Source organism: Alligator sinensis, unplaced genomic scaffold (genome assembly GCF_000455745.1).
Source record: "Alligator sinensis unplaced genomic scaffold, ASM45574v1 scaffold879_1, whole genome shotgun sequence".
Taxonomy (NCBI): Eukaryota; Metazoa; Chordata; order Crocodylia; family Alligatoridae; genus Alligator; species Alligator sinensis.
In genome coordinates this window covers 1,127,562-1,153,681 of record NW_005842250.1, presented here as the reverse complement: position 1 = coordinate 1,153,681, position 26,120 = coordinate 1,127,562, and the positions used below count along the sequence as shown (strand labels likewise).

The 26,120-nt window shown below is 45.5% G+C and overlaps 1 protein-coding gene across 2 annotated transcripts in view; it reads left to right on the top strand.

Annotated features, from left to right (window-relative positions):
* Positions 1-2,927: 2,927 nt before the first annotated feature.
* The window catches only part of LOC112550912 (solute carrier family 22 member 23-like), a 53,323-nt gene continuing 30,130 nt past the window's right edge, over positions 2,928-26,120 (top strand). For both annotated transcript variants that reach the window (XR_003094983.1, XM_025208761.1), the window contains exon 1: positions 2,928-3,210. Coding sequence is in view for 1 of the 2 variants with exons in the window: in XM_025208761.1 (XP_025064546.1) it covers positions 3,192-3,210 (19 nt within the window). In the remaining variant the exon portion in view is untranslated. The remainder of the gene's footprint in view (positions 3,211-26,120) is intronic.

Below are 26,120 nucleotides of genomic sequence, written 5' to 3'. Positions count from 1 at the left end.
AGTGCACGTGTCGTGCCTGCCACTTCAAGGGCTGAGTCAGTCAGCCAGCAGGTGTCTGGTTGCAGCAGCCATTTTAAAACACAGGTGAGCTATATAAACACAGCAGTTTACTGCTGGCAGCCAGGCAGAGACATTGCTTGGCTGAGCTGTTTTATGAAACATCTGGCAGGTAAAAGCAGGGGAATCTGGGCAAGACCTAAAACTACCCTGCTGGGATAGGGAGGCCTGGTGGGACTGCTGGTGGTGTGGCAGCCTCGCTCACACACCAGGACCACTCATGTCCCTTGTGAAAGGTGGGTTGGAGCACCACAATAACCCCTAGCCCCCACAACACTGTGGGTATAAGGGGCCAGGCATGGCTATGGCCACCTGAGCCCAGGGGGTGTAAGACCCCAGGTGGGGTCAGGCACAGCTGTGGCCACCTGAGCCCCCACAGGAGAATGAGACCCTGGAGGCCCAAGGGAGGGAATAGATGTGTAGCCCCAAAGAGGGGGGCGGTAGCAAGGGCCCTGATGAGGGTTGAGTAGGGCTGAGGGATAGCCTGAAGGGCAGTACATGGGTCAACCCCCTGAAGAACAAGTTCAGGGCAGTGTGGAGCCCCAGTGAGGGGGCAGTGTGGAGCCCAGTGAGGGGTTACAGGTGGCTGGGAGACTAGTATGTGGGGCCAGGGGCCCAGAGTGTGTTTGCATATGTTTGTTTAGAGTTGCCCTAAGAGGGGCCAGGGCAAGCTTGACCCAGGTCGGGAACTTGGCTGGTCACTACCCAGGTGAGGGTTGTGGGAGAGGCCCAAGAGACTGTACATCTGTCACCCAAGGCATGATCTGGATAAAGCCTCAAGGCGTACAGGAGCTGCTCCAAGAGGGAGCAGGGTGGAACAAGTTGTTGATGCGAGAAAGAGACTCTGTAATCGGGGGTGGAGTGCAAGAGGCTCTAGTGAGAGGAGGGTGGTGTGAATGTGCATGTGAAAGAGGCCTGACAGTGAGGGCTAAGCTGTAATGTAATGGATAGTCTCCTGCATTTTCCACTAGGAAGGGGAACAGCAAAGTCATGGCAGGCGAGACTGGGTGGACTGCCCCATAGAGACAGGTGGGCAGGCTGACTAGAGACTTGGCCCTGAGTCTGCCCCCTGTCACAGACTGTAACTGACATATGTTTTTTAAAAAGTGCATGGAGGTAAATGATAACAGTAGCTAGAAGGTGGCTTCCACCTCCTCAAAAATGTTTCTGAAACCTCAGCTTGTGAAGCTCAAGTAACATAGCTCTGTGTCTTTCCTGACCAGAAAATACTAATGTTGCCTGGGTATTTCCTAATGGAAACCAATCTAATTTAATTTCTTAGGTTCAAAACCATTGCAGGTATAAGTGCAGTAAGTCAGGAAGACTAGCTAACTGAACCAGATAGCACCTTCCAAAGTCATAATTTTATGTCTGTGATCTGCCAGTTGGATTCTTATTGTTGGTACAGGTGTGAGAGTGTGTCAGCATGGATCCATTTGAACAGTTGGGACTTACATTGAGTGGTATGGGAGAAAATGCTGGATTTTGTTTTGCAGAACAGTATGAAGAAAAATTGCACTGTCCCTTTGGGCAATCTTTTGCTTTTTGGATATTCCACAGAACTACAGCTTTTTACCTTTTAAGGTATAAAAAATTAGAAGCTATCTATGATGCCTGTAGGTATTATAGGGCTTGCTAGTACTGCCCTGTGCTCGTCTGCCTACAGGTGGCGACAGGGTAGACCTTGGCTCTGGATCACCGGGTCTGCCAGGAAATGGTTCCTACGTTTTTCTCTCCTGCCATGACCTATATATTCCCGGGAGGCAATGTCCACAGTGATCCTGCCTGGTCTTGATCTCTGTGTCTTCTGTGGGGCTCCAAACCTCCCCTTTACCCCAGCCTAGCCTCTCCAGATGATGTTTTACGATATTCTTCCGCAGCCAGGTTGCAGTGCTGCCTGTTGTAATCTTATTTGTCCCTACCCCAGGGTGTCCTAGTGCCTCATAGTTTCATGGTTTCATAGTTGGTAGGGTTGGAAGGGACCTGAGCAGATCATCAAGTCCGACCTTCTGCCATAGGCAGGAAAGGATGCTGGGGTCAAACAACCCTGGCTAGGTAATTATCTAGCCTCCTTTTGAAGACCCCCAGGGTAGGAGTGAGCACCACTTCCCTTGGAAGTTGGTTCCAGATCCTAACCACTCTGGCTGTGAAGTAGTGCCTCCTGATATCTAGCCTGAATCTACTCTCAGTCAACTTATGGCCATTATTTTTTGTTACTCCTGGTAGTGCTCAGGGGAACAGGGACTCTCCCTGGTCCCCCTTGGCCAGTTTATAGACAGCCACCAGATCCCCTCTCAGCCTTCTCTTGTGGAGGCTGAACAGGTTCAGGTCCTATAGCCTTCCCTCATAGGGCCTGCCTTGCTGCCCCCTAATCATGTGAGTGGCCCTCTGGACCCTCTCAATGCTGTCCACATTCCTCCTGAAGTGCAGTGCCCAGAACTGGATGCAGTACTCCAACTGCAGCTTGACCAAGGTTGCATAGAGGGGGAGGATCACCTCTTTGGACCTGCTCGTGATGCCTCTTTTGGGTACACCCTTCCAGGGGCCGGTCTTGGCCTGTGCTAAAAAAAAATCAAAATAAACTGCAAAAAGAAATCACAGAAAAACCCTGGCTGCTTCTCAGCCTTCTTGTCAGGTTCTGGCAATGTCCCCTTTTCTCATGATCAGGTGCTCTACCTCCCAATCACCATAGTTCAGGCAAAACAATCCCTTAGTCCATTCTTTGCTGTGTGCTAGCCTGCCCTGCACCCCTGTGAACCTTCACAGTCTCTTTGGGGTTTCCCCCTGTGCAGGAAGGCTCTACCTGTGACCGTAGATTTTTTCCTTAGGCCCTCCTCCGGATCCTGTGTTGGAAAACGCCACTCCAGAGATTCTCTCAGGCCTTGTGGACTCCCTCGCTCCGGATCCTCAGCTGTAGCTCCACTCTGGAGATTCCCACTAGCCCTTGTTTGCAGGCCTCCGCCTGCCTCAGAGTCACCCCCCCAGCGCTCCTCAGGCAGCTCTGCAATTTCTGCCTGCCCAGATGCTCAGCTGCTGCTCTCTCCCTGCAGCCTGCAGGGAACTGACCCCTCTCTGCCCCTCTCCAGGGCCAGAAAATACCTTTGAGCAGTCTCCCTCTGCCAATCCTGAGCGAGATGCTGCTCCGGAAATTGGGTGGGTATTTTCTTTCCTTTCCAGGCTGCAGCTGCAGCGCTGCTGGCCCTCCACGCTGTAAGTTCTGTCTCACTCCTTCACGCTATCATCAAACTTAGACATCATCAAACTAGAATATTCAGTATTTAGCTGGAAATACGACCTTGTTTACATAGAAGGAAAGCCATGTTCTTGAATCAAGTAGCCTAACAAAATTTCTGTATAACTTCTTTTTTAAATAAGTCTGGCTTCCTAAAAATGTTGTTATGGTCATTCCAGCAGTTGTAAGACCCAGCACAGACCTCATGTTGCTGAGCTCTTGAAAAATGCAGTAGTAAATGTTGCAAGAAAAATTAAATTTGGTCATGTCAAGTTGACCGAACTCCCAGAAGCCTTTTTGAGATGATTCAGAATTGTTAATGATTGGGGCCTGAACCTAACCCCAGTAAAATGCTGACTGCACATTTAGTACAGAACAATAGAACTATACCATGATGACCTTTGGGACTAATTAAATGTAAGAACAGGATAATAACAGGAAATGTAATAGGAAAATATTCTGTGTGTGTAAGGATATGCTATTGTCTAACTTAGAATTTATCAGTTAAAATATTATAATCCACTTAGCTAGCATTAATGATGATGACATCACTAAAGGGTTAAATAGCCTAAGCAAGTGAAGTCAGTGTTCGCTGTTCACTGTTTGCTGTATGGATTTCTGAGGGAGAGGTCTGCATGGATTTCTAAGGAGAAGATCAAGTCTTTAGATGGGAGCAGCACAACCCAGGAAGCTTTCCGAGGGCGGCCAGCTGTGGGAAGTAACTCCTGCGTATCAGCTCTAGACAGACCGAAGAGTCACGTGAAGAGTCATGTTAATGCGCTCAGTCTTTGCTAACTGTCTTCTTATATTCTGGCAGTCCCAGTAAAGTTGACTAGTATTCTGGCAGTCCCAGTTGATGAATTGTTTTGTGTGTAGTAGATGTTTTGTAGTCAATAAAGCTTCTGACTGTTTGTCAGACCAGTGCCGGTGGTTAATCACAGAGCTTTCCTTGCCCACAGAGAAGTAGGGCTTGAATGTGTTTCAGCCCAACAGTAGACAGCTCCTGCCCTAGGGGGCTTATTAGCTAAATAATAGAAATAACACCTAAAGACCTACATAAGAGAAGTTTTAATTTCATTTCAAATATTACAACCCTGTAGTGTTAATTTTAATAAATCTTTTGTTCTTTGGGTATGGATATCATCTGCAATATTAATCGAAGTGCTTCCTTTCATTGAATTTCTTTCCAGAGAAACAGTTTTTTCCTGTGTTCCCACAGATGCAGTAACCACAAAATAAGAGGTTGTTGGGAAAGAGAAGGGTGGAAAACATCATCTATACTTTTCAGGTGTTTTGTCAAATTTGTATTGCTGGGTATTTTCTAATCGGCTTTATTAGCAAAGTGACATTGTCTCCTTTATAATATTTATTACCCAGTGCTACATTTTGAAATGAAATGGGTTTTGGGAGGCAGAAGCACGTGCCTGTTTTTCCTCAGTCTTTTGTCATAAATCTACAACATTTATTTTTCAGCCTAGTCCCTTTTTGTTATTTTTATAATTTACCTACAAATTCTTCAGTACTGAACTCTTAAGTACTTCTAGTGGGATGGGATGTTCCCAAAGGCAGAAGTACCTGTTAATGTGAAAAGTAATGTATGAGTGGCAGTGTGAACACTGAATGCATGCTGACGGTAGTAACCAATGTAATAGTTGGTGATGTCTAAATCTCTCAAGTTCAATTCTGATAGCTTTTAGGACAAGTCTATCCAGAGGGCATGGCATAAATCTTTAAAATAAGTATACTCCAGAGGCCTTTTACATCATGTTTACTAAATGCTTTCTTTTAAATTGCTGAGGTAGCCTGGCTGTGCATTCAGGCTGGTGCATTCAGGCTGTTTCACATTAACATGACCTCTTCTTGAAGCTGACAGGTTGGTGATTTCTCCCCTTTTGCAGTGGTTGTTGGGCATGAGTGTGTGACTCACATTTTTCTTGTGATATAAGGGATTTGAAGGTAAAGTGTTTTGTAATTTCAGAAATACAAAAATTTATATAAAACGTACAGAAAATTTGTTTTCTGTTTGCTGTTAAGTCAACACTTACAAGGATGAGGCCCTTTTGGGGTGACTGATCTTATCAGTATAGTGATAGATGGGAGTCTGGAGCAGGGTGTAGTAGAAAGCCCCCTTTTCCTCTTGCCTGCAGTTGCTCTCGCCTCCTTGGATATGTTTTTCCTCTTCTACCTTTTCTTCCTTCCTCTTTCTTTCACTTTAAGATAAGGAATTGTGTTTTAAAATTTGTATGTGTGAATTTTGTATCTCCCTGTGTATTTTGGTATTTTTATCTATTTGTGTGCCATGGCGTTACTTTTGTAGTTTATATTTTATACTCCTCACCTTTCAACTAAATGTGTTTAGTTTCATAAGTAAGTTATACATTGTAACAATAGTAACAAGGGCAGGAGTCAAACTGCTGCTTCCCTGTATCAGGTGGGCCCCTGAAAGAGTGAGTGAATCAGTGATTGAATGCATAACACAGTAGCAGGCAGCAATTAACACCTAGGAAAACTGCAGATCAACCAAGGAAGAAATCAATAGGAGACAATGTAGCAACCGGGAAATCTCTAAACGTCACTGATCAAGGGCTAGAAGCCCTGGTCTGAGTTAATCAATGTCGGGGACCAACTTTTGGGCTGAATATCTCCAGATTGACTGCTCCCAGAGCCCTATTCAAAATTCATCAATGGACTCCCAAACCTGCATGTACATACGGACGACCCCTGGGGCTGACAGATGCCATCCAGTAGACACCGAGGAGGAAGTCCCACAAGGGTCAATGACCCCTGGATTGGGCAAACCTGAAAACTGGGGAGTCACAAAAGTCTGCCAAGGACAGATAAAAAAGCAGTGAAAAGTGACCCTCAGTGGCGCCCTCTTTATCTCCAACTTGACCAGCACCTGACCTGTCCAGCCAGAAGGACCAGCCGGTGACCCCCTTCTGGAGGATAACACCACGCTGGAAGAAGCCTCGACTGGCCATCGACGGCAGACTTCAGCACCTGTGGGATAGGTATACCTGACTCTTGTAGCTCGCTACTGTGTGTATGCATGTGTGTGTGCGTGTGTGTGTGTGTGGGGACCAGCCCCAAGGTTTATGATTTAACTTCATTACAGTGCTTCAATCTGCCTAATAAACCAGAATTTTAAGGATCCCGAGTTGGACATTTGTAGCCAACAAGGGCAGGGGCCTGAAATGGGAAAAGGAGGTATAGAGCAGGGGTATCAGGCTCCACAGCCTGGATGAGAGCCATGGAGCTGGTCCATGAGCCATATCAAGCCTGCAGACTGGCCCTGCATTAGGGTGGCCATCATAGAGGAGAGTCTGGTTGTCCTCTGTTCTTTATTGATATGAAACTGGATGCCTTTATGTCCTCTATTTTTGTCTTGAAGAGAGGATAAAATAGCAGAAAGCTGGAATGTCCTCTATGATGGCCATCCTACATTGCATACTGGATCCAGTTCGCAGCTGCATGCCCCACAGCCCTGGCCCGATGTGCATCATGCACCAGGCTTGGCTCCACAGCTGGAAAATAGGGATCTGTGGGCCAGATCTGTGGGCCGTGTCTTTCAAGTGAAAGGTTAAAAGGTGCATTTTATAAATTGCAGGTAGCACCTGTGCTGTTGATCTGTGGGAGTGCTTTGCTGCTTTTATTATGATTAATTATATTAATTATATTACATTTCTTCTGGACAGTAGGATAAGAGTAAGTGTATGTATATGGTGATTCTTGTATGAGTCTTAGGACAACCCAGGCCACTCGTCCTGTTTCTCTTTATATTGCTGATAGTCACATGCAGAGGTTCTCAGTAAAACATAAATAAATAAATAAATAAAAACCACTGTTTGCTTGGAGTTACTGCCTGGTACCTATGAGAAAGTAGCTTTCATTCATTTAAAATGGTCACTTCCTGCCCCTGCCCCAGGGGCTGCAATGGAGCAGCACTGAGCAGCCTGTGGTACGGGGAAACTGTGCAGTGGGAGAGCCTACATAGAGGCAGCCCCCCATGCACACAGTACAGGCGAAGTGGGTGCCTTCATGACAAGTGGGCCAGGGGGCCCATGACTTGCACTGTTGTGGCCTGTGCAGCATGCGGTCCCCACTGGCGCAGCCCACAGGGTGTGCAGCCCCTGACTACTTAGAAGTTGGACAGCCCCATTGTATGTGCCAACTGCCAAAGGCCTCACTGGGAAACTTCCATGGAAGACAGAGGAGTTTTGGAAGGAAGTGGGCTGGGATATACTTTAGCACCTGTTTTAGCATCATCCTATGACTTGCATACAAAATGGCTGTACTGAACTGGATCCAGTTATGGGTGTGAGACACCTTCTGATTAGGTAGAAATAGATAGGATAGATATCTGGAACCCCCCTGTCATTCCCCAATAAATGGATCTGTCTGCAGCCAACTAGCTTAGAACCAACTCAGAAGCAGCATTGACTCAGACTTCAAAAAATGCCTGAAGAGATGATTTAACCTGCATCAGAACTGTTTATTATATATAAATGATTGATAAGTATATATAGGGGAGAGCATGAGCTGTGCTGCATAGAGAACAACCTTCATCACATGTGGAGGTATTTCAGAATAACTTCTGTTCAGCTGTACTGTTTTAGAGACCTTTGAAAAGTATGCCTATGTCTATTATTTAGTCATTGGGAGTTTAAGCTATTACCACTCCCTCTATTTGACAAAGGATTGAATTTATTTTCTGTCTTTCTTTCTGTTTCTCTCTTTTTCCTTTACATGGCTTGGCTGATTGTCAGTGCATAGACTGCAGACTGCATTTATCATTACTAGACATTGCATCTGTTGCTTCCTGGTGACAGCAGAGATGATCAAGAGAGAATGCTCTTTGTCTTAACTCATCCAGGAGTGAATACAGACTCAGTCTGTGTCATTGCAACCAAGCTGAATTAGAGCTGTACAGGCAGAGGGGAGAGGTAAATTTAGCACATGAGTGAGGCTTGCAGCTCTTGGAAGTTTGAGTCTAATAACCATCTGGAAATGTGGGTATTTATCTAGAAACCTTGAGTTTGCAGGAGTGATGTGGAAATCAATTTATTTTGTCTTTTTTGTATGCTCTTAAGTGTATTAATTATTATTTCTATTGCAGTAGTGTCAAGAGTAACCAATCCGGCATGTAGCCTCTTTATAATGAGCACTGTGTGACCACACTGTTAGGTATCCTTGCCTTAATGTGCATACAATTTAAATAGGCAAAACAGACAGAGGGTGGAAGGAACCATAGAGCCCTAATTGTGCTTGAGCTAGCTCTTTCAGATGCAGCACCAACTGATCCCTCCTTTCCTTGCTCCAGGGTATAAAATAATCCAGTGGCAAAACTAGGGTTAGGTGCTTAGTCTTCTGATTTTGAGTCCCCAGCCTAATTAGATGAGAAACACAGCAAGGCATTTGTAGCATCAGTCCCACAGTCCTAAGGTTCAAAAGGACCTTAAGGGTCATCTAGTTCAAAGCTCTACAGAGACGCAGGTTTTGCTGCCTCTGGCTGTTCTGTTCCTCCATAAGTAGAGTACAAATGCTTGGCATCTGTCTATCCTGTCACTGTTTAGAAACATGGGAGGCAGAAGAGTGAACACCACAAATATTCAAGAGTGAACACCACAAATATTTTTAAAAAGTTGTGGAAGTTGGTTTTGAACCATAGAAATTTAGCTTTGTCTATTGGTGTAATATGTGAGTTGCTTCCCCATCAAATTGATAGCAAGCTATGTCTAGTGCTGGGGTGTCAAAGACACAGCCCATCTGCTGGATCTGGCCCACAGAGCCCCATTATCTGGCTCCAGGGCTGCTCCTGGGTCTCATGGTTCACCCACACAATTCATGCAGGGCCCAGGATGCCTGCCACATTGGCACCTGATCAGGCTGGTTCAGGATGTGAACTGCATGGGGTACTCACTTCAGCTGGTCTGGGACACAAGCCACACATGGTACCTCCTCTGGCTGTGGGTATGCAATACAAGTTCCAGATTTGCTGGAATTAGCACTGGATTCAGCATGTGTGTGTGTGTAGGGTGGTGGGGGGTGTGGCATAATACCATCTCTGTCTCTTCCCAAACTTTGCCGTCTGACAGTTTGGTTACCATGGTCACTGTGAAGGGAAGACTCCTCTGCCCCATCTCTTCAGGTAACCCTGAGTTGTAACCTGAGCTGGATACATTCCTGAGGGAGGGAGGAAACCTGCTCCCTCTGCCTACATGACTGGCATCACATACCTGGGTGGTGGGGCTTAAACTCCCTATTGTTCTAAGCAATGCCAACATGATTGGGAGGGGGCTAAAGACCCTGCCAGTCTAGCCGGAAACCATTGACGCATTTCAAATTGGTTGGCTGGCAGCCATTGGACCAGGTAAATGAGATCATAAGGGCTATGCAAGTGAAGAACTGCCCAGGAGAAGGGGCAGTAGCCATGATGAAAACTCATAGAGAGAAACTGGATCATCTGAAACTCTCTCTCTTGAAACTCATGATCAATGAACTGCTTGCCTCCAGAGGGAATCTCCACCTGCCTCTGGATGATCCTTGTGAGTAAGCTACCTGAGATCTAACTAGATTTATAGCTTGCAGTAACTCAGATACGTGATCAAAGGCTACCATGCCACTGTTTGCTCTAAGGTATTTCTCTGATATTGCTCTACCCTGTACCCTATTCCAAATCTACTTTTTGTAACCAATAAAGTTCTCCTTTGTACCTAGTGTGGGAGACTTATTGGGAGAGTCTAGCTTATGCCTTGGGGTCTCCTTGGTTCAACTGACTAAGGGAGACCACTATTTGTGCTTCAGACTGAGGGAAGCACCCCAACTCTTTGTAGTGGATCAAGTACCCTCAAGGACTACTAGGCCTGTGTTTCCCAGAGGGCGCAGGTCCATAATCATTCCAGACTCTGGGTGGTGGTGGCTTTTTTTACCCCCAGGCTCACAAGTGTGCTCCAGGAAGGGGGTCAGCCGGACATGGGGCACCCCTAGGGTGGCACTTGGAGCCTGGAAGGTGGTCAGGTGCAGTGAGGTGGGAGCAGGGTGTTATGCCTGATAGGCCAGCTCCATAAGATTTACCTGGCTATTGGGCTGGTCCCACCTCAGAGTTTAACCCCCCCCTCCAGTCTACTGGACTTCATCCAGCTTCTCTTCAGGACTACAAACTCAGTCTCTTTTGGGCTTGTTTGTTTTTTAACTGGGTTGATTTGTTTTTGAAGCTCCTTAAATGAAGGGGGTGGCAGATATCAGGATGACATGGAAGAAAAACTAAAAATAATTTTTCCATGTTTCTTAAAGATCAGAAGATTCATGTTAATTTTATTCCATAGCCCATACTTCTCACCTGGTCATGCTTTGTCCTAGTTCTCTGTCTCCAGGTTGGTGATTGCAGTGTCACAGCAATCTTACCTGTCCATACACTGAAATTTGGAAGTGGACGAAGAGAGCTTCAAAGACACAAACAAGTTTTTTGGCACTTGCTGCTACTTCAGGGTCTTCAGTGTAGCTGGCGTTTCATCCATGAATGGCTTCCTGGCTTGGGATGAAAAGTGGGGACTTTGATCCTAAAGAGAAGCTTGTTCAACCCACCTAGCCTTTCCGACCTTTGCGCAGTACTTTGCAAACAAGTTGCGACTTTAGTTGGTACATTCACTATTCAGACTGGTGCAAACACCTCATGATAACAAATGTTAGCCTTTGGGTTGTGAGCAAATAACTGAAAGCAATCAGTTTGGTATCGGTGGTTACTGCTCTATACATAACTAGTGTGTAAATGTATTGGGGGAGGTAGGGAAAATGTGATTGGGCTGCCAGGTTTTTAAAATTTGTCTGGGGAGAGGACGAACCTGGAAGAGATGGCCTAGTTCCTAGGGTTAGAGAGTTTGTAGGATATTTGAAACCTGCAAACCCTAGGGGATGTATTGAAAAAAAAAGGGTTGTTTTTGCTATCCATGGTTATTTCAAATTAATCTCCCTTTCATAATATGTGTGGTATTTCCCTTGCTGCAGGCAGCCTGCCACTGTTGTCTCTTCTCTGTAGACATATTTTTTACAACTTCCAGCATCTACAAACATTTTGCAAGGGAGGACAGTTCTGATACACTATAAGGCTGAATTACTGTGGATATTACCTAGTTTAAGTATGAAGTTCCTGTCTTTCCACTGCAGCCTATAGTGTCCATGATTTTACAGTTGTCTGTGTCAAAAGTACTGCCAGCAAACACCAATCTCAAGCCTCAGTGACTCACTTATGTGCCATGTTTAGCACAAATGATGCATCAGCTTGAATAGTACCAGTGGTCACTTGGTATCCTTCTTGAGGCATCAGTCCAGAGGCATGTCTCATCCTGTTCAAAATACTGCATGGTGTTCTCAAGTCTTCTCACTTACATTGGAACAGTATACATTTTGTCAATCATTTGGCCATATGTCTGTGGGTTTGTAAGTTCATAAATGTTATCCTTGTTAGCAGGTTAGCTAAGGATGATGGATGAGTGATGTGCAGGACAATGCAGAATCCCAGTGTCTCTGAAGCTGAGCAAATAGCTTGCAAAAAACTATAAAAATGGAACCTTTCAAGGCTAAGGGCTCTCTACAGATTCTTGAAAGATTATATGTTGAAATGCACAAGCTCCTGATTACCAGTTGATACACTCCAAAAGCATGTCTTGCTTTACTTTTTGAGCAGCAGCTGGCTCTGGGCTTCCCCTCCCTCCTTTGGCTTCCACTTCCTGCTCCCACCCCAATAGTGCGATGGAGCACAGCCCACAGAGCTGGGGAACTTACGGTGCAGGATGCCCCTGTGGGTGTGGTACAGCAGGGGAACCTGCAACTGGGTTGCTGAGGGGGACCACATGTGTGGTGCAGCAGAGGGGGACACCCTGTGGCATGCGGCCCTTGGCTTGCATTATTGTGCAACCCATAGCCCACACTGGTGCGCTGCAGCCCATGGAGCATTTGATCCCTGCCCACTTTAGCAGCTGAGCAGTTCTGCTCTATGTAATCATTATATGTTGACTTTACTAATGGTTTTCAGGCATTACTTTTTGTAGCACAGTGGGTACATTTGTAAAACCACCTAACAGTCGTGACTTCTTCCTCTTTAGACCAGGGTAGTGGGAATGAACTTGCCTTTTTGTTTTTGCAGTTTTCAGAATTATAGCTTCCACAACTGTATAATGCAGATCTTATTCAGCCAGGATGAACGAACTTCTGTGACTTTTATTAAAATAGGATGTTTTATTTTAAATAAGATTTGATTTAAAAATATTTATTTTAAAACTTTAAATTTAAATGAAAAGTGATAAACCTATGCTAAGGCCTAAACTTATTAAAATCTGTCCACAGATCTTAAAAGGATTCAGCAGTACATGTTTACTGAAGTTTTAGTGTCAAATCACGGGACTAAGAGGGGTCACTAGTAGAATGTCTGGGATTGGTGTGTTGAAGTGTTAAAAGCCAGTAGTGTAACTAGGCTGGAGTGATTGGGCCAGCTCTCCCAGGTGCTGACCTGGGGGCTGGAGGAAGGAATGCAGAAAAATATCAGCTGCTGCTGCGGTCACAGCCTGTGCCTGCCAGGAATCTCTGCTGCCCCCACGTGTTCTGCTGCCAATTTCTTTGTTATCCCTTTAGTTAAAGCGGCTTCTGACAGCTATTCTGCAGGTGGAGGGAGAATATTTTCTTTATTTCATTTTAATCAACTAGTTATGTTCACAGATTGCTTCCCCATTAGTTTCTCAACTATGAATGTACTGTTTGGGAATGTTTCTTTTCTTCTAGCTTTTCTTCGTAAAAGCTAGATATTGGAGGATGAGATCTACTAGTTCTGAAATCTTGAAGAACAGGGCGGCTAGGAACAATCAGTTTGCTCATTAGAAGGAATACTACTTTTTCTTGTATATCCTGTACTTTAAAGGTAGATTTATCTAACTAGTAGTTTATTTGAAAATGTCATATTTGGGCATTTATAATTCCAAATTCTGTCAAACAGAACTTGACACACAGCCTGGTTTAAAAAAAAACAACAACAACCCCAAATAAAAAACTAAACATTAACATTCTTGTTTGCCGATTTTAAATTGTGATTAAAACTGAATTCCAACTTAAAATTGGTGATTCAGTTTTCTTGAGCCTGTGGCTTTAAATTGCTTTGACTTGAATTAATCCAGCCTGCTTTCTACTTCTTAAAGGCTGCATAGAGTGCTGTGAGTTTAAATGAAACCATGGAAAGAAAAATGCTCAGGAAATAAAAAGGACCGAGTTCCACTGTCCTGAATAAGAGAAGTAATTTCAACCTTCTGAAATCCTGCTCAATAATTCAGAGTCTGAATATGGGTCACAAGGACTAAGAGAACACATCGTTGACTTTTTCATACAAAGTCTGCTTTGGTTGGTTGAAACTCAGATATTTAGTTTTCTCTCATGCAGTTTTGTTAACACAACTTCTTATCTTAGCACAAACCTTGTTATAACATGTAACAAGACTGTTACAGGAGCGACGTCAGGGTCACCGTGCTATCCCCTGTCGCCTCCTTTACTGTTCCAGGCTGCTGACTCGTCCCCCCCTATCCCCCCCCGCCACGACTTTGATTGTACATGTGTTTTTATAGGGAGGTTACCTTTCTTCTACTTGGCCACAGTTCTCCTGCTTTGGGTGTTCCGTGTATCCAAGCCTTGTGGGCTATGCGTGGCTCCTTCCACCCCAGTACCACGCCCCAAGCCTCGCAGATGGAAAAGACGATGTTCTGTCTGCGTCTACACCCCCTCTGGCACTCGGGCCCTTTGTGGCCCTGTCTCTCTCCGGGGCCTTCTTGGCAATGCGGCCCTCTCTCCGGGCTCACCGTACCACTACCCCTCTTCTGGGGTTTCTCAGCCGCCCCTCTCTGGAGCTGGGGTCTGTACACCCTGAACACTGTGCCCTCACTGGGGCTGGGGTCTTCACACTACCGTGAGTCCCCTATTAGGCCTCCTCCATCCCCTTATAGCCTCACCCAAACCACCGGTGTAATCAATAACAAACATAAACAGTAACATAAACACCAGCCTCTTGGCAACAACTTAAACATAAGCCACGAGCTATAACTATGCTCAGGCCTACCGGGTTTTCTATCCTACCGCGGTGACCAGCACTGCTCTGGCATTCAGGCTTCTCTCTTTTCTGGCAGGGAGCTCCTTCATCCTTAGCTGCTGATAGGGAACTGCCTCTGGCCTCCTGCCTGTATTTTATATAGGGGCCAGACCCTGCCCCTTCCTTCAGCTGGCTAGGCAGGTGTAAGCCATTAGCCCCCTTTGGTTGCCTCAGCAACCAGCACCTGAAGGGTTATCCCAGCACTTCTAGTAGTCGGCACCCTAGTGCCCTGCTACAAAGACCAAATCATTAACAGTGTTTTAGAAAATCCAGAATGATTTATAGTCCAATGCAGCCACCTAAAAAAATAGCCTTCAGATAGTTCCACCTTTATAAATAAAACTAATGTGATTCCTAGTTCCGGGTATCAAAAATGCACATATGATTGAACCTCTGTCTGTTTAATAATAAAGAATTCCTCATCCACCTCAGGGGAGAAAGTATTGTCTCACCCAGTGGTTCTCAGCCTTCTGTGCGCCAGGGCCCATTTGTAAACACTGATGGCCAGTCCCGACCCAGTAACACCCACAGTGGGCATGGGGCTGCAGACTGACTGGACCACAATGGCAGGAGCTACCTCTGAGGCCCAGCAGGTGGGATCTGGTGCAGGGTGGTGTAGTGGGTCAGTAAGACTCATTGCTGCCACCGCTGCTGCCATGACCCCCATGCCAGCTATGCTTCCAGCAGTGTGAGAAGTAATGGGCTGAGAGGGGAGACTGCGCTGCCCTCACCTCCTGCTCCTAGCCACTTGTGATCTGGGCTGTGGTTGTACCCTGCACCATGGCCTGGCTGCCATTGCCATTCCCCTCAAGCCATCCATGCTGCCCCCGACCCTACCTCCTCTCTGGGCTAGAGCTGTGGCCTGAGGGGAGTGGCAGCAGTGCTGGCGGTCTAGCCATGGTGGCAGGGTAGAGTTGTGGCCCAGCACATGAGCAGCTGGTGGTGGGAGGAGGTGAGGGCAATGCAACTCCCCCTGTCTGTTACTCCTCTCACTGTTGGTGGTGCAGCTGGTGTGGGGGTCCTGGAAGTGGTGGTAGCAGCAATGAGTCTTGCCATACCGCTTCGCCCTCCTGCACTAGGTCCTGCCACTGGGCTGCAGAGGTGGCTCCTGCTGCTCCGGCCAGGCTGCAGCCATGTGCCTGATGTGGGTGCTCATGCCACTCCCCACAATGCATTGTCTATGCCTCCCGCCCCATAGACTTACTTGTGGGGTACTATAGGAGCTGCTCTTCATGTTGCCTGGTGTGTGCACGTGTATGTGGTGCCCGGTATCTGATTGCCCTCATCTTGCTCCACCCAGCCCCAAGCAACTCTTTGCAGGTTGGATCTCTGCCAGCCTGCAAGAGGAAACCTTTAAAGGAGAATACATTTTTAAAGTTTGTTCGCAACCCGTTCATATATTCTTGCAACCCACTTTTGGGTTGTGACCTCGTGGGATGAGAAATGCTGGTCTAACCCTCTTGTCTAAGCCACACCCGTGGAAGAGCCTGAGGAAAACATGTAAAATCTACTAGTACCTTAATGGTACTCCTGCCCAAGGGGCAGGAAGTCAGCTAGAGTCAAAGGATCCCAGCAAGATAAACATCCAATTGTTTCTTGAAAGTTTCTAGAGTAGGTGCTTGCAACACCTCGGGAGGGGGGGCGGGGAGTCTGTTCCAGGCCTTGGGGGCTCGGACAGTAAAGAAGTTTTTTCTTATGTCCAGCCTAAAACAGTCTTGCAGGTGTTTGTGATCATTGAACCTTGTCATGCCCTGGGGTGCTCTGGTGAACAGGTGTTCCCCCAGATCATGATGCACACACTTTATGTTCTTATAGGCTACCACCAAGTCACCCCTGAGCCTGTGCTTCTCTAGGCTGAAGAGTCCCGTAGCTCACAGCCTCTCTTCATAATGCATGTTCTCTTGCTCTCTGATCATGTGCATGGCTCTCCTCTGGACTCTTTCAAGCTTCTCCATGTCCTTCCTGAATTGTGGAGCCCAGAATTGGATGCAGGACTCCAGCTGCAGCCTCACCAAGGGGCAGTACAGTGGGAGGATGACATCCTGGGTCTTGCTCGAGATGCATTGGTAGATGCAAGCCAGGGTTCTGTTTGCTTTGTCAGCTGTGGTATCGCATTGGTGGCTCATATTCATTTTGTGGCCAATCATGACCCCTAAGTCTCTTTTGGTCATGGTGCTAACAAGTGTAGCATTGCCGAGCCTATAAGTGTGATGTGGGGTTTTATTCCCAAGGTGGAGCACCTTGCATTTCTCCATATTGAATGCCATCAGGTTTTCATCTGCTCACCTTGCAAGCCTATTGGGGTCAGCCTGGATCATCAGCCTATTCTCATGTGTGGACACTCTTCCCCAAAGTGGCAGTCTGCTTTTGACACCAGTGTCCAGATTGTTTATGAAGACATTAAAGAGTACAGGTCTGAGAATAGAGCTTTGGGGGATGCTACTAGTCACCGAGTGCCATGTTGATTTGGTTCTGTCAACTACCACTCTCTGGGTCTGACCTCGGAGTCAGTTCCCCCGCCATTGGACTGTGAAATAGTCAAGGCTGCAGTTGCCCAATTTTTCCATGAGGGCAGCATGGGACACCAGGTCAAAGGCTTTTTTAGAAGTCCAAATATATGACATCAACCTCTTCCCTTTTGTCCAGGTGATATGTCACCTAGTCATAGAAGGAAATGAGATTGGTCAAGCAAAACCTACCTGTGCTGGCCATCCCTCAGAATGTTGCCTTCTGTTAGCCTGTCAAGACTGGTTTCTTTGATAATTTTTTCCAAAATCTTCCCAGCGATTGAAGTCAAATTGTAATTTCCTGGGTCTTCTTTCCTTCTTTTCTTGAAGATGGGCACCACATTGGCCCTCTTCCAATCTTCAGGTACTTCACCTGAGTGCCATGAGTTTTCGAATATCCTTGCCAGTGGCTGCGCAATGATGTCTGCTAGTTCCTTTAGCACTCTTGGGTGCAACCTATCTGGACCAGCTGATTTATGGGGGTCCAGCATCTCAAGATGCTCTCTCACAAGATTCACACCAATGGTGGGCATATATTCATCCTAACCCTGGTCATCCCACATCATGTTAGAATTTCTCATGAAGTTATGCTAGAATGTATATATGCATATTTTAAAAATCCCAGTTCTACTCAGTGATAAGCATACTGATCCACAGAGCTACTTAAAGACCTGTCCCATTCCTGTATGGACCATGCACCTTACCTTGGGGGAAACTTTGAATTCAGCAGATATTGAGGTTAATAATTTATAGCAATTGAAACAACCTAATGGGCTGTCACTCAGTCTCAGGGTGGATAAAAATCAATGATTTTTTAAAAATTAAAATGTAGGATTTTTTTATCAGAATTTTTTATCTAATTGTGGTTTTTAATAGGCCTGTGCAAAGCGACTAGTATGCACTTCGGATTTAGCTTCGGCTGACTCAGGGGACAGTGATTCGATTCGGTGATTCGAATAACTGTCCCAATTTGATTCAGCTGAATCTGGTTTGGAGATTTGACTGCTGCCAAATCTATTCTCCGATTCTCTGAATCAGCCAGGCCAGGCCCATTCCCTGCCCCTCTCCCAGCCTGGCAATGGCTGCCTCAGCTCCCGGCACTTGGGGAAAAAAAAGCCCTGGCTCAGTGGGTGCTGCCAGGCAGGGGGGCGATCCCTGCTGCCCCCCACTGCCCCATGCTGCATGGGGGGCTCTGCATGAGCCCCCCAACTTCCCCCCCTTGCTCCTCCTGCCCCCTCACGGGTGCCCCACCTGGGCCAGCTATGGACCTTTAAGAGAAAAAAAAAATGAAAAAACCCCTGGACTCACTGCTTCCTCCGGGGAGGGGGTTGATCCCTGCTGCCCCCCCGCTGCTCCGCACCATGTGGGGGGCTCTTCAGGAGCCCCTGAAGCCCCAAGGCTGCTGCAGGAGTGGTGAGTCCCAGGGATTTTCTCGCTTTTTTTTCTTAAAGGGCTGGAGCTGGCCTGGGTGGGGGCACCCATGGCGGGGCTGGGGGATTGGGGGGGGTCACAGATCTTGTGCCAGGGGTCCTACCATGGTCCCCTCCCCCCTCTCCCAGCCTTCCTCCCCTGCTCCTAGTACACTTACCAGTTTGGAGTTAGCTGCAGCTCCCTGCTGCAGCCATCATGGACTGCACGAATCACCAAAGCTCTCTGAATCTTTCCTGAAGATTCAGAGAGCTTTGAATTGATTTGGACCTTTAGATTGGTCCCCGATTCGATTCGGATTTGGAGATTCGGCCACCGAATCAGGCCAAATCTCCTCCGAATTGAATCACCAACTGAAGCTTCGCACATCCCTAGTTTTTAATTTTTTGTTAAGATGCTTTTTTTTTTTGTAAACCTACATAAAGATAATTTTAATTTTAAAATATGTTAAGTCTCAAAGATATCATCATGGAATAGAGATTATAACTTCTAATTATATACTATATGAGACAATATAGTCACGTAACTTTTTTAGAAAAGTTTTATTAAGAGGTCACAACAGGCCATGGACTATATTAAGGGCCCAATTTTATGGGATTCCCAGAGGCTTCTCTATAGATTATGTAAAGATTAAAGAAAACCACTCTACCTGACAGGGCTCAGTGCTCAGCCTAGATCTCTGTGATGCTTAGTTTCAGTTCTCAAATTGTAGATTTGTGTCTCCAGAGAATATCCCTGTTAACAGCAGTATATGGAGATGTGAGATAACAGACCTGATTACCTACCCATCAGCCCTATTGTCTCTGCAAGTTTGTGTGCACAGAGTCCAAGCCCTTACCTCTCTCTAAAAGTGCAAATTTTCAAGAAGTTAAACGAATAGAGGATATCAAACAACAAGAATGTACTTTTTGTAGAAAGCAACAATTAAATTAAGGCTTCCTGACCAGTGATTTAAATCTGGATTTAAATCAGGCTTTAAATCAATTTGATTGAAATCAAATCTGCCCTGCTCAGTCTAGCTGATAAAAATCTAATTAATCATCTGCTTGGGATCACTTAATATATATGGACAGAATTTAAAAAAAAAAAATTTAGTCAACTTGTTTAAATTTGCATATATCTAATCAACTTATTTAAATTTGCATAAATGTCAGGAGGCTTTACAGTAGCACTGCTTAGTCAAAACTGTAGGTTTGGGCAACTCTTGGCTGAGAGAAGAAGATTCTGGGAGAGTCACTGGTTCCAGGAGAAATTTACTGAGGATGCAAGGAACCTGTTCTTGATCCTCCATTAGATGTGTATGAGCCCACTTTGAGCCTGTGAAGCTTTATTTTTGGGCTGCCTTTATGTATCACAGTGTGGGATCAGGATCTTGGGATGAGATCAAGGGATGCCTATTGGCACAGCATAGTTGCAGCTGCTTTGTTGACAAGATCAAGAATGGCAGCCTGCCATAGGTCTACCAAAAACAGCTGTGCAGCTTCTTGCATCTTTTAAGATTAATTTCAGAGATATTTGGCAAGTTGGAAATTGATCTAGTGGTATATTATATTTGTGTCAGTAATGCCTTATTTATTAGATATTGAATTTCTGGTAATGTTAACATGAAATTCAGGCTTACCCATGAACCACAGAGATTTTTCATCTTCTCTTGAAAAATGGGCATAACTTGATTATATACATCATGTTCAAGAGTTTATTTTGCATCTGCTTACTTCTCTGGAGTTCTTAGGGTTTTTTGCGAGATGAATAACTACTGTATATTATGCATTTGTGACTGAATTTTACTATTTGATGCATCTCTCTGACTTCATATAAATGCTGTTCTTGTCTCAGTGGATTTTTGTATGCAAGATTAATCCAAAATAAGGCATTAAAATACTGAATGTGTGCGTCTAATGCAAACTTGGTTTGTACAGTAATAAAATTACTCCTTGGTTTTAAGAATGGAGCACTGAAGTGCAAATGATTATGATTTTAAGGAAACCATACAGAACTACTTACTCCTTGTTGAGTGTAGAAACAAATCTGAGCTGAATTCTTCCCACCAAGAAAAAATGGAATCTGTTAAAATAAACTCAGTACACTTTACTAGTAGGAATAATGCCATAGAGTAGGAACTCTGTGTGTATCTTGTTCTTCCAATTAGTTTAAAAGCCTTTTTGTTGCCACAGCAAGTAAGTATGTTTTAGCACTTTCCCCCTTTCAAAGCTGCAGTGTGTTTGTGGTAAGATTAATGAAAATGTTGACTCATTAATGAAAATGAGGTGACTGGTGGTGGGGATGACCAAGGTGAGGGCAGACTCCAGTGAAGAGGGAAGGGAAGGAGCAAGGGCAAGATAAGACAGATGGGAAGCTGCCTGAAAGTTGAGGAAGATCAGCTATTGGAAGCAGTTTCTGAACATTCAGTTTGAAACATGATTTGAACAGCAGCGTGGTGAATTTGTGGGCAAGTGGCTTTTCAAATTGATTGGCAGGTTAGTTCCTGTGACATGCCACGCATCCTCAATTCCTATGAGAGTCGTGAAAATTGAAGGCATTTAGTATCTCTGCATGGTGTTCTTGCAGACCTGGATCCTAAATCTTTGGGCCATGTGAAGTCTTTTACTTGCCAAAAATAATTCTCCAATAAAAAATTCTTGCTTTTGGCACAAGACTGAATGAAATAATTTATAAAAGGAATATTATGTTCTCTTTTTAAATAAAATGGAATCAATTGTGATTTATGGGAGTACATTAATGCTAGGCCCACAATAAACTATTAATGAACACTTCTGTCACTCTTGATTTCTTTTCTCCTCTTGTATTGACCTTTTAAATTTTGCCTGTATCTTGTTCCAGACATAGAGCTCTGTCCTACTGGGCATGAGTTCATGATCACCATGCTGGCAAGCTTCATTGCAGTGGCTGGGCAGTTCCTCATGCAAGGTGTGGCTGCCCTCTGCAGGGACTTGCAGGTTCTCCAAACTGTCATCATCTGCCCTTCCTTCCTGATGCTGCTTTATGGGTCATAAGTATTTCTGTTCTGTTACTTGGGGATAAATATGCAAGTACTCTAAGGAGGAAGTGTCTGGTACTATCATATTCCAGACCTGCTGGTCATCTGTAGTGGCGAGAAGGAAGGTGGTGTTTGACCTCTGGGTTTTTTGCTTTCTTGTTTTTTACCTTCCTCAGAAGCACTGACTACTTTGGCCTTGACTAGAGGCTAAAATGTGCTTGTGTTCCTGTCAGCACTTAAACTCTCATGCACCTGCCTAGAGAGGCTCAACATCCAACTAATCATTAGATTTGGGTTCAGAAAGAATTTTTCCCCTTGGTTAGACTGGCAAGGAGGGCTATGGTTTTTTTAGTGATTCCCTGAACAGTGGTGCACAATCTACTTAGGATCAACCTGAACATAATTTAACCTAGCAGATTCCCTTCCACTGCAATAATAAAGGCAGTGGCAATGATCTGGTCTCTCCTGATCTTTACCTGTGTGTGACAGCTGAAATTATGTCTGTGTGATAAAGGTGCTTGCTGAAGGCCCTATGAAGATTAGACCAAGTGTTTTTCTATATTTGTTTAGATATTAAGCTGTAATTTGTTGCTAAGAGCCTAATTAAAGTTTAAGATGTAGTGAGGCCTTGTATACAGTAAGGCCTAGTAAATTTAGGAAAGCCTTGAAGTAGTAAGGCCCTGTGGTGTGGTTAAAATTACCTTATCAAAGGAATGCAAGGCTTGTACTGCTAATTGGTCAGTCTAAGGACAGTTGAAGTAAAAGGAATCTGAGTGGTTGTACGTTATCAGAACCATTCAGAAGCTTTAAATTGGCTGGAATATCTGGAAACCATTCAGAAGGAAGATACAGCTCTGTGAAAAGGATTAGTTAGCTGTTGCCTGGATCAGTGGGCCCATGGACCTCGAGGAGCCCAAGAACTGCATGCCGGGGTCCTTCCCGGTACCCCTTTGGCCAGTGTTGTTCAGGGACGCCTGACTTTGCTGAACTTTGTGGAAAGAGAAGCTTGCTGTGTATTGGGCATCAGAGGGGACTGCCGATAAGTTGCCAACTGAATTGCTTTTGTCTGTCATTGTTTGTTTTGTTACTAGACGTATTTGTGTTTTTGTTAAGTCAATAAACCTTTCTTACCTTTCTCCCCCCGACCATACTCTCAATCCCGAACCTCCACAGGCAGCTGGGACACCTGTGGCAAATCATAGAGATTTTCACTAGGGGTGCACCGATAGAGACTTTTTGGACCAAAAGAATGGCTGATTTTTAACAAGGCATATCAGCTGATACCAATTCAATTGCCGATGTGAGGCCTGGTAGCTTGGAGAGCAGCATTTAGCTGCTAAGTCTGTTGTGGGGGAGGGAAGGAGCATGTGGGGAGCAGACCAAGGCCCCTGTGGTGAGGGAGGGAGTGGGGCTGGGCTGCACAGCCAGGGTGAGTAATGGGATGGAGCCTTGGCTCACCTTGGGGGTGTGGGGGAGGGAGGCACAGCTACATGCACCCTGGGAGGGCATGGGGGTGGGGTTTGCCCCGCACACAGATCCAGGGGGCATGGGCAGGCTGTCACTTGGGGCTGGGGCTGGAGCTGTGCCAAGCTTTTCCCAGCAGGGGCTGGGTCAGGCTGCGCTCAGAGTGGGTGGCACTGGGAGCAGGGCTACAGTGAATTTTGGGTGGCTGTAGCCTTCCCCCCTCCCCTGTACACTCGTGTCCTAGCACTGCCACTGCGCACCCCGAGCACAGCCCCACCCAGCTCCCGCCAGGAAGAGCCTGGTGCTGCCCCCAGCCTCAGCTTACAGTGGCAACCCATCCTCACCCTGCGCAGAGATCTGGGGGGCACATGCCCCCCATGGTTCTCCGGGGTGCGTGTAGTGACTGGAGCCACCCCCCAATCCCCACGCCCCCTGGATGAGTCGCTTGTGACTCTATATCCCATGCCCTGCCCACCCTGGCTGTGCAGCACCTGCCCCAGCCCCATTCTCTCCCTCCCTCCCTACGCCCCTTCCCCCACAAGAGACTCAACAGTCAGACACTGCTCTCTATGCTGCCGGGTTGTGCTCCTGGCCACCTGTGTACTGTGCTGAAGCTGCATGCATGCACAGGGTATTTATCGGTGACATTATTGACCACATCAGCCGAACAAAGCCAAATGCCAATAATGTCAATTTTCCTTATATTGGTGTCGAAATGATATGGGACCAATGTATCAGTGCACCTCTAATATTTCTAACAAAGCATTATACTACATATGCAGCATGAGAAGCCTGCAGTTTTGAGGGAATAGTGAGCAATGCCGGTTCTTTTCCTTCAGTTATTGGACCACCATGGTTTTTCTAGCCTAAAGGTTTCTGGGGTGTATATGTGTCCATGCATCTGGGGTGAGAGAATGTATTTTAAAGGAAAATTAGAGGAGAAGGTAAAGTTGTTTAGCTGTCAAGGGAAAAGCAGTGGAAGGTGTATTCCATTCAGATGCTTTGGGTAGCCTTAGGAAATGGGGAATTTTCATAACATTCTGCAAGAAAATATGCTGAAGAAGACACCTGGGATCAGTTTAGTAAAATAGCTTATTTTGCTGTCAAGCAGAATGACTGAATGTATTGCTGTACATACTTAGTGTTCTTTGATCTATTGGATTTTTAAGATAAACTATCCATTTTTTTGTAATGCACATGATCAATATTCTTTAGAGGTGCACTGATACATTGGTCTGATATCAGATCAGCACCGATATAAAGAAAATTGTCTATATTGGAAATCGCCTTGATGTGGCCAATAAATGGCCCATGCATGCCCACAGTCACAGCGCAGCATGTAGGCAGTGAGGAGCACAGCTGGTAGCATGGAGAACTGCATGCAGCTGGTATGTCTGGTGTGGTGGGGGGGCAGATCAAGGCACCCATGGTGACGAGAGAGTGGGGCAGGTGCTGCTCAACCAAGGCAGGGTGGGGGGTCTGGGAGGGCATGGAGCGGGGGTGTGTGTGCGCCCCCGGATCTGTGTGGGGTAGGTGGTGTTGGCGTTGGGAAGGGGTCTATAGTATAGGGTAGCTACAGCAAATTTTTTTGGGGGGAGTGGCTGCAGACTTACCAGCTGCATTCAGCTGTATCCGAAATCAGATTGGCTATCATTATTGGCCTCCAAAATCTCTATTGGTGCACCCCTAATATTCTTTTTTCTTTCTCTATGGTTATGTTCTAGCTCAGGGCAACGTGTGCTGTCTTTATTAACCCCAGAAGGCTCTATACTGGTACAATTGCCTGCTCAGTTTCCATTCCCCTTCCCTTACCTCAAAAACGTAAGTGTTTACTCTACATCTGTAGCAAAGGCTACTGCATTGTGGTGGAATCTCTGATAGAATTTCATTTTTTATTTTAGAGAGTTCAATACAATTTTTGAGTTAGTCAACACAGAGAGGAGAGAGTGAAACTGAGGTCAGCATAGAGGTGGAGATGTCTTTAAAAGTGACTGAAAGTATGACAGCACTGAGATGCATGTATGCCTTGCGGGGTTTCTTTTAGTCGAGTTCTGTATGTGCCTTTTTGGCAATATACAAAAAATAAATGGATCTAAAAACTACATGGAAGGTTAGTCAGTAGGACCAGAGATTAGGGTAAACATCTGCATTTAAAGGAAACAAATGTGTATTTTTCTGCAGATATATTTTTAAGAACCACCCTTAAACAGTAAAGTACACAGTGCTGTGTTTGCATCACCAAATACTTTCATGGTTATTGCTTAAGTATTTTATTGGCTAAAAGTTTTTTTAATGGCACGTTGCTAGATACAGGATGTGGGTAACTAAGCATCAGAGCATGAATCTAGCTGGCAGCTGCTTTTAATGATATCCACACCAGCTGCCTCTTAGTTCTTAGTTTACCAGAGTAGTCTAGTAATTTGCAAAGACATCTTCTGCTAATTGGTTTAAATTAGGATCTCTTAACCTGCCCTTTATGTTAGAACCTATTAGCTCTCCAAATTCTCATAAGCCTTCTTTTTTTTAAACTGAGTTTCATTTTCATACTTCAGAAGTGACAATTAGATGAACTAATCAGGGTCTGATACTGTAGTCTGCCTACAGGATGCCAAGTCAAATGAAAAGCTGGTGCCTCTCCTGTGTTCTTTGTTTGGGGTACTGTGGTTATCACATTTTTGCAAACTCAGATCCAAAAGATTTCTTTCAAGTTTGTTCTAAATGTAAAAGCTTTTCCTGTTCCTTGCCCACCTAAGGGGAAATGGAGTTTTAAAGCTGAAACATTAGCTGATAACGCAATCAGAAATGTTTTAACTTCTTTTTCAGTGCTTTTTCCTGTGATGTTTATATTCCACATAGTATTCTATTTTGACTCTTATTAGTATCCATTCCATAGCCTATTGAGTCGTCTCCCATATATGGGATAACTTTATACTGGGAACTAGGGCTGTGTGAAGCTTTGGGTGGTGATTCAATTCGGAGGAGATTCGGCCCAATTCAGTGGGTGAATCTCTGAATCCAAATTGAACCAAGGGACCAATTAAAAGGTCCAAATTGATTCAAAGCTCTCTGAAACACTGGAAAAGATTCAGAGCTTTGATGATTCAGAAAGTCCCCAGTGGCTGCAGCAGGGAGCTGCAGCCAACTCCGAGCTGGTAAGTACTAGGGACGGGGGAGGGGACCATGTGGGGACCCCTTCCAGACCCCATCCCCTGCCTGCTCCTCAGCCCTCCCGACCCCCCCTGCTCTCTCAGCCCCCCGATGGCTGCCCCACACGTCCCAGCTCCCGGCATTTAAAAAAAAAAAAGCCCCAGT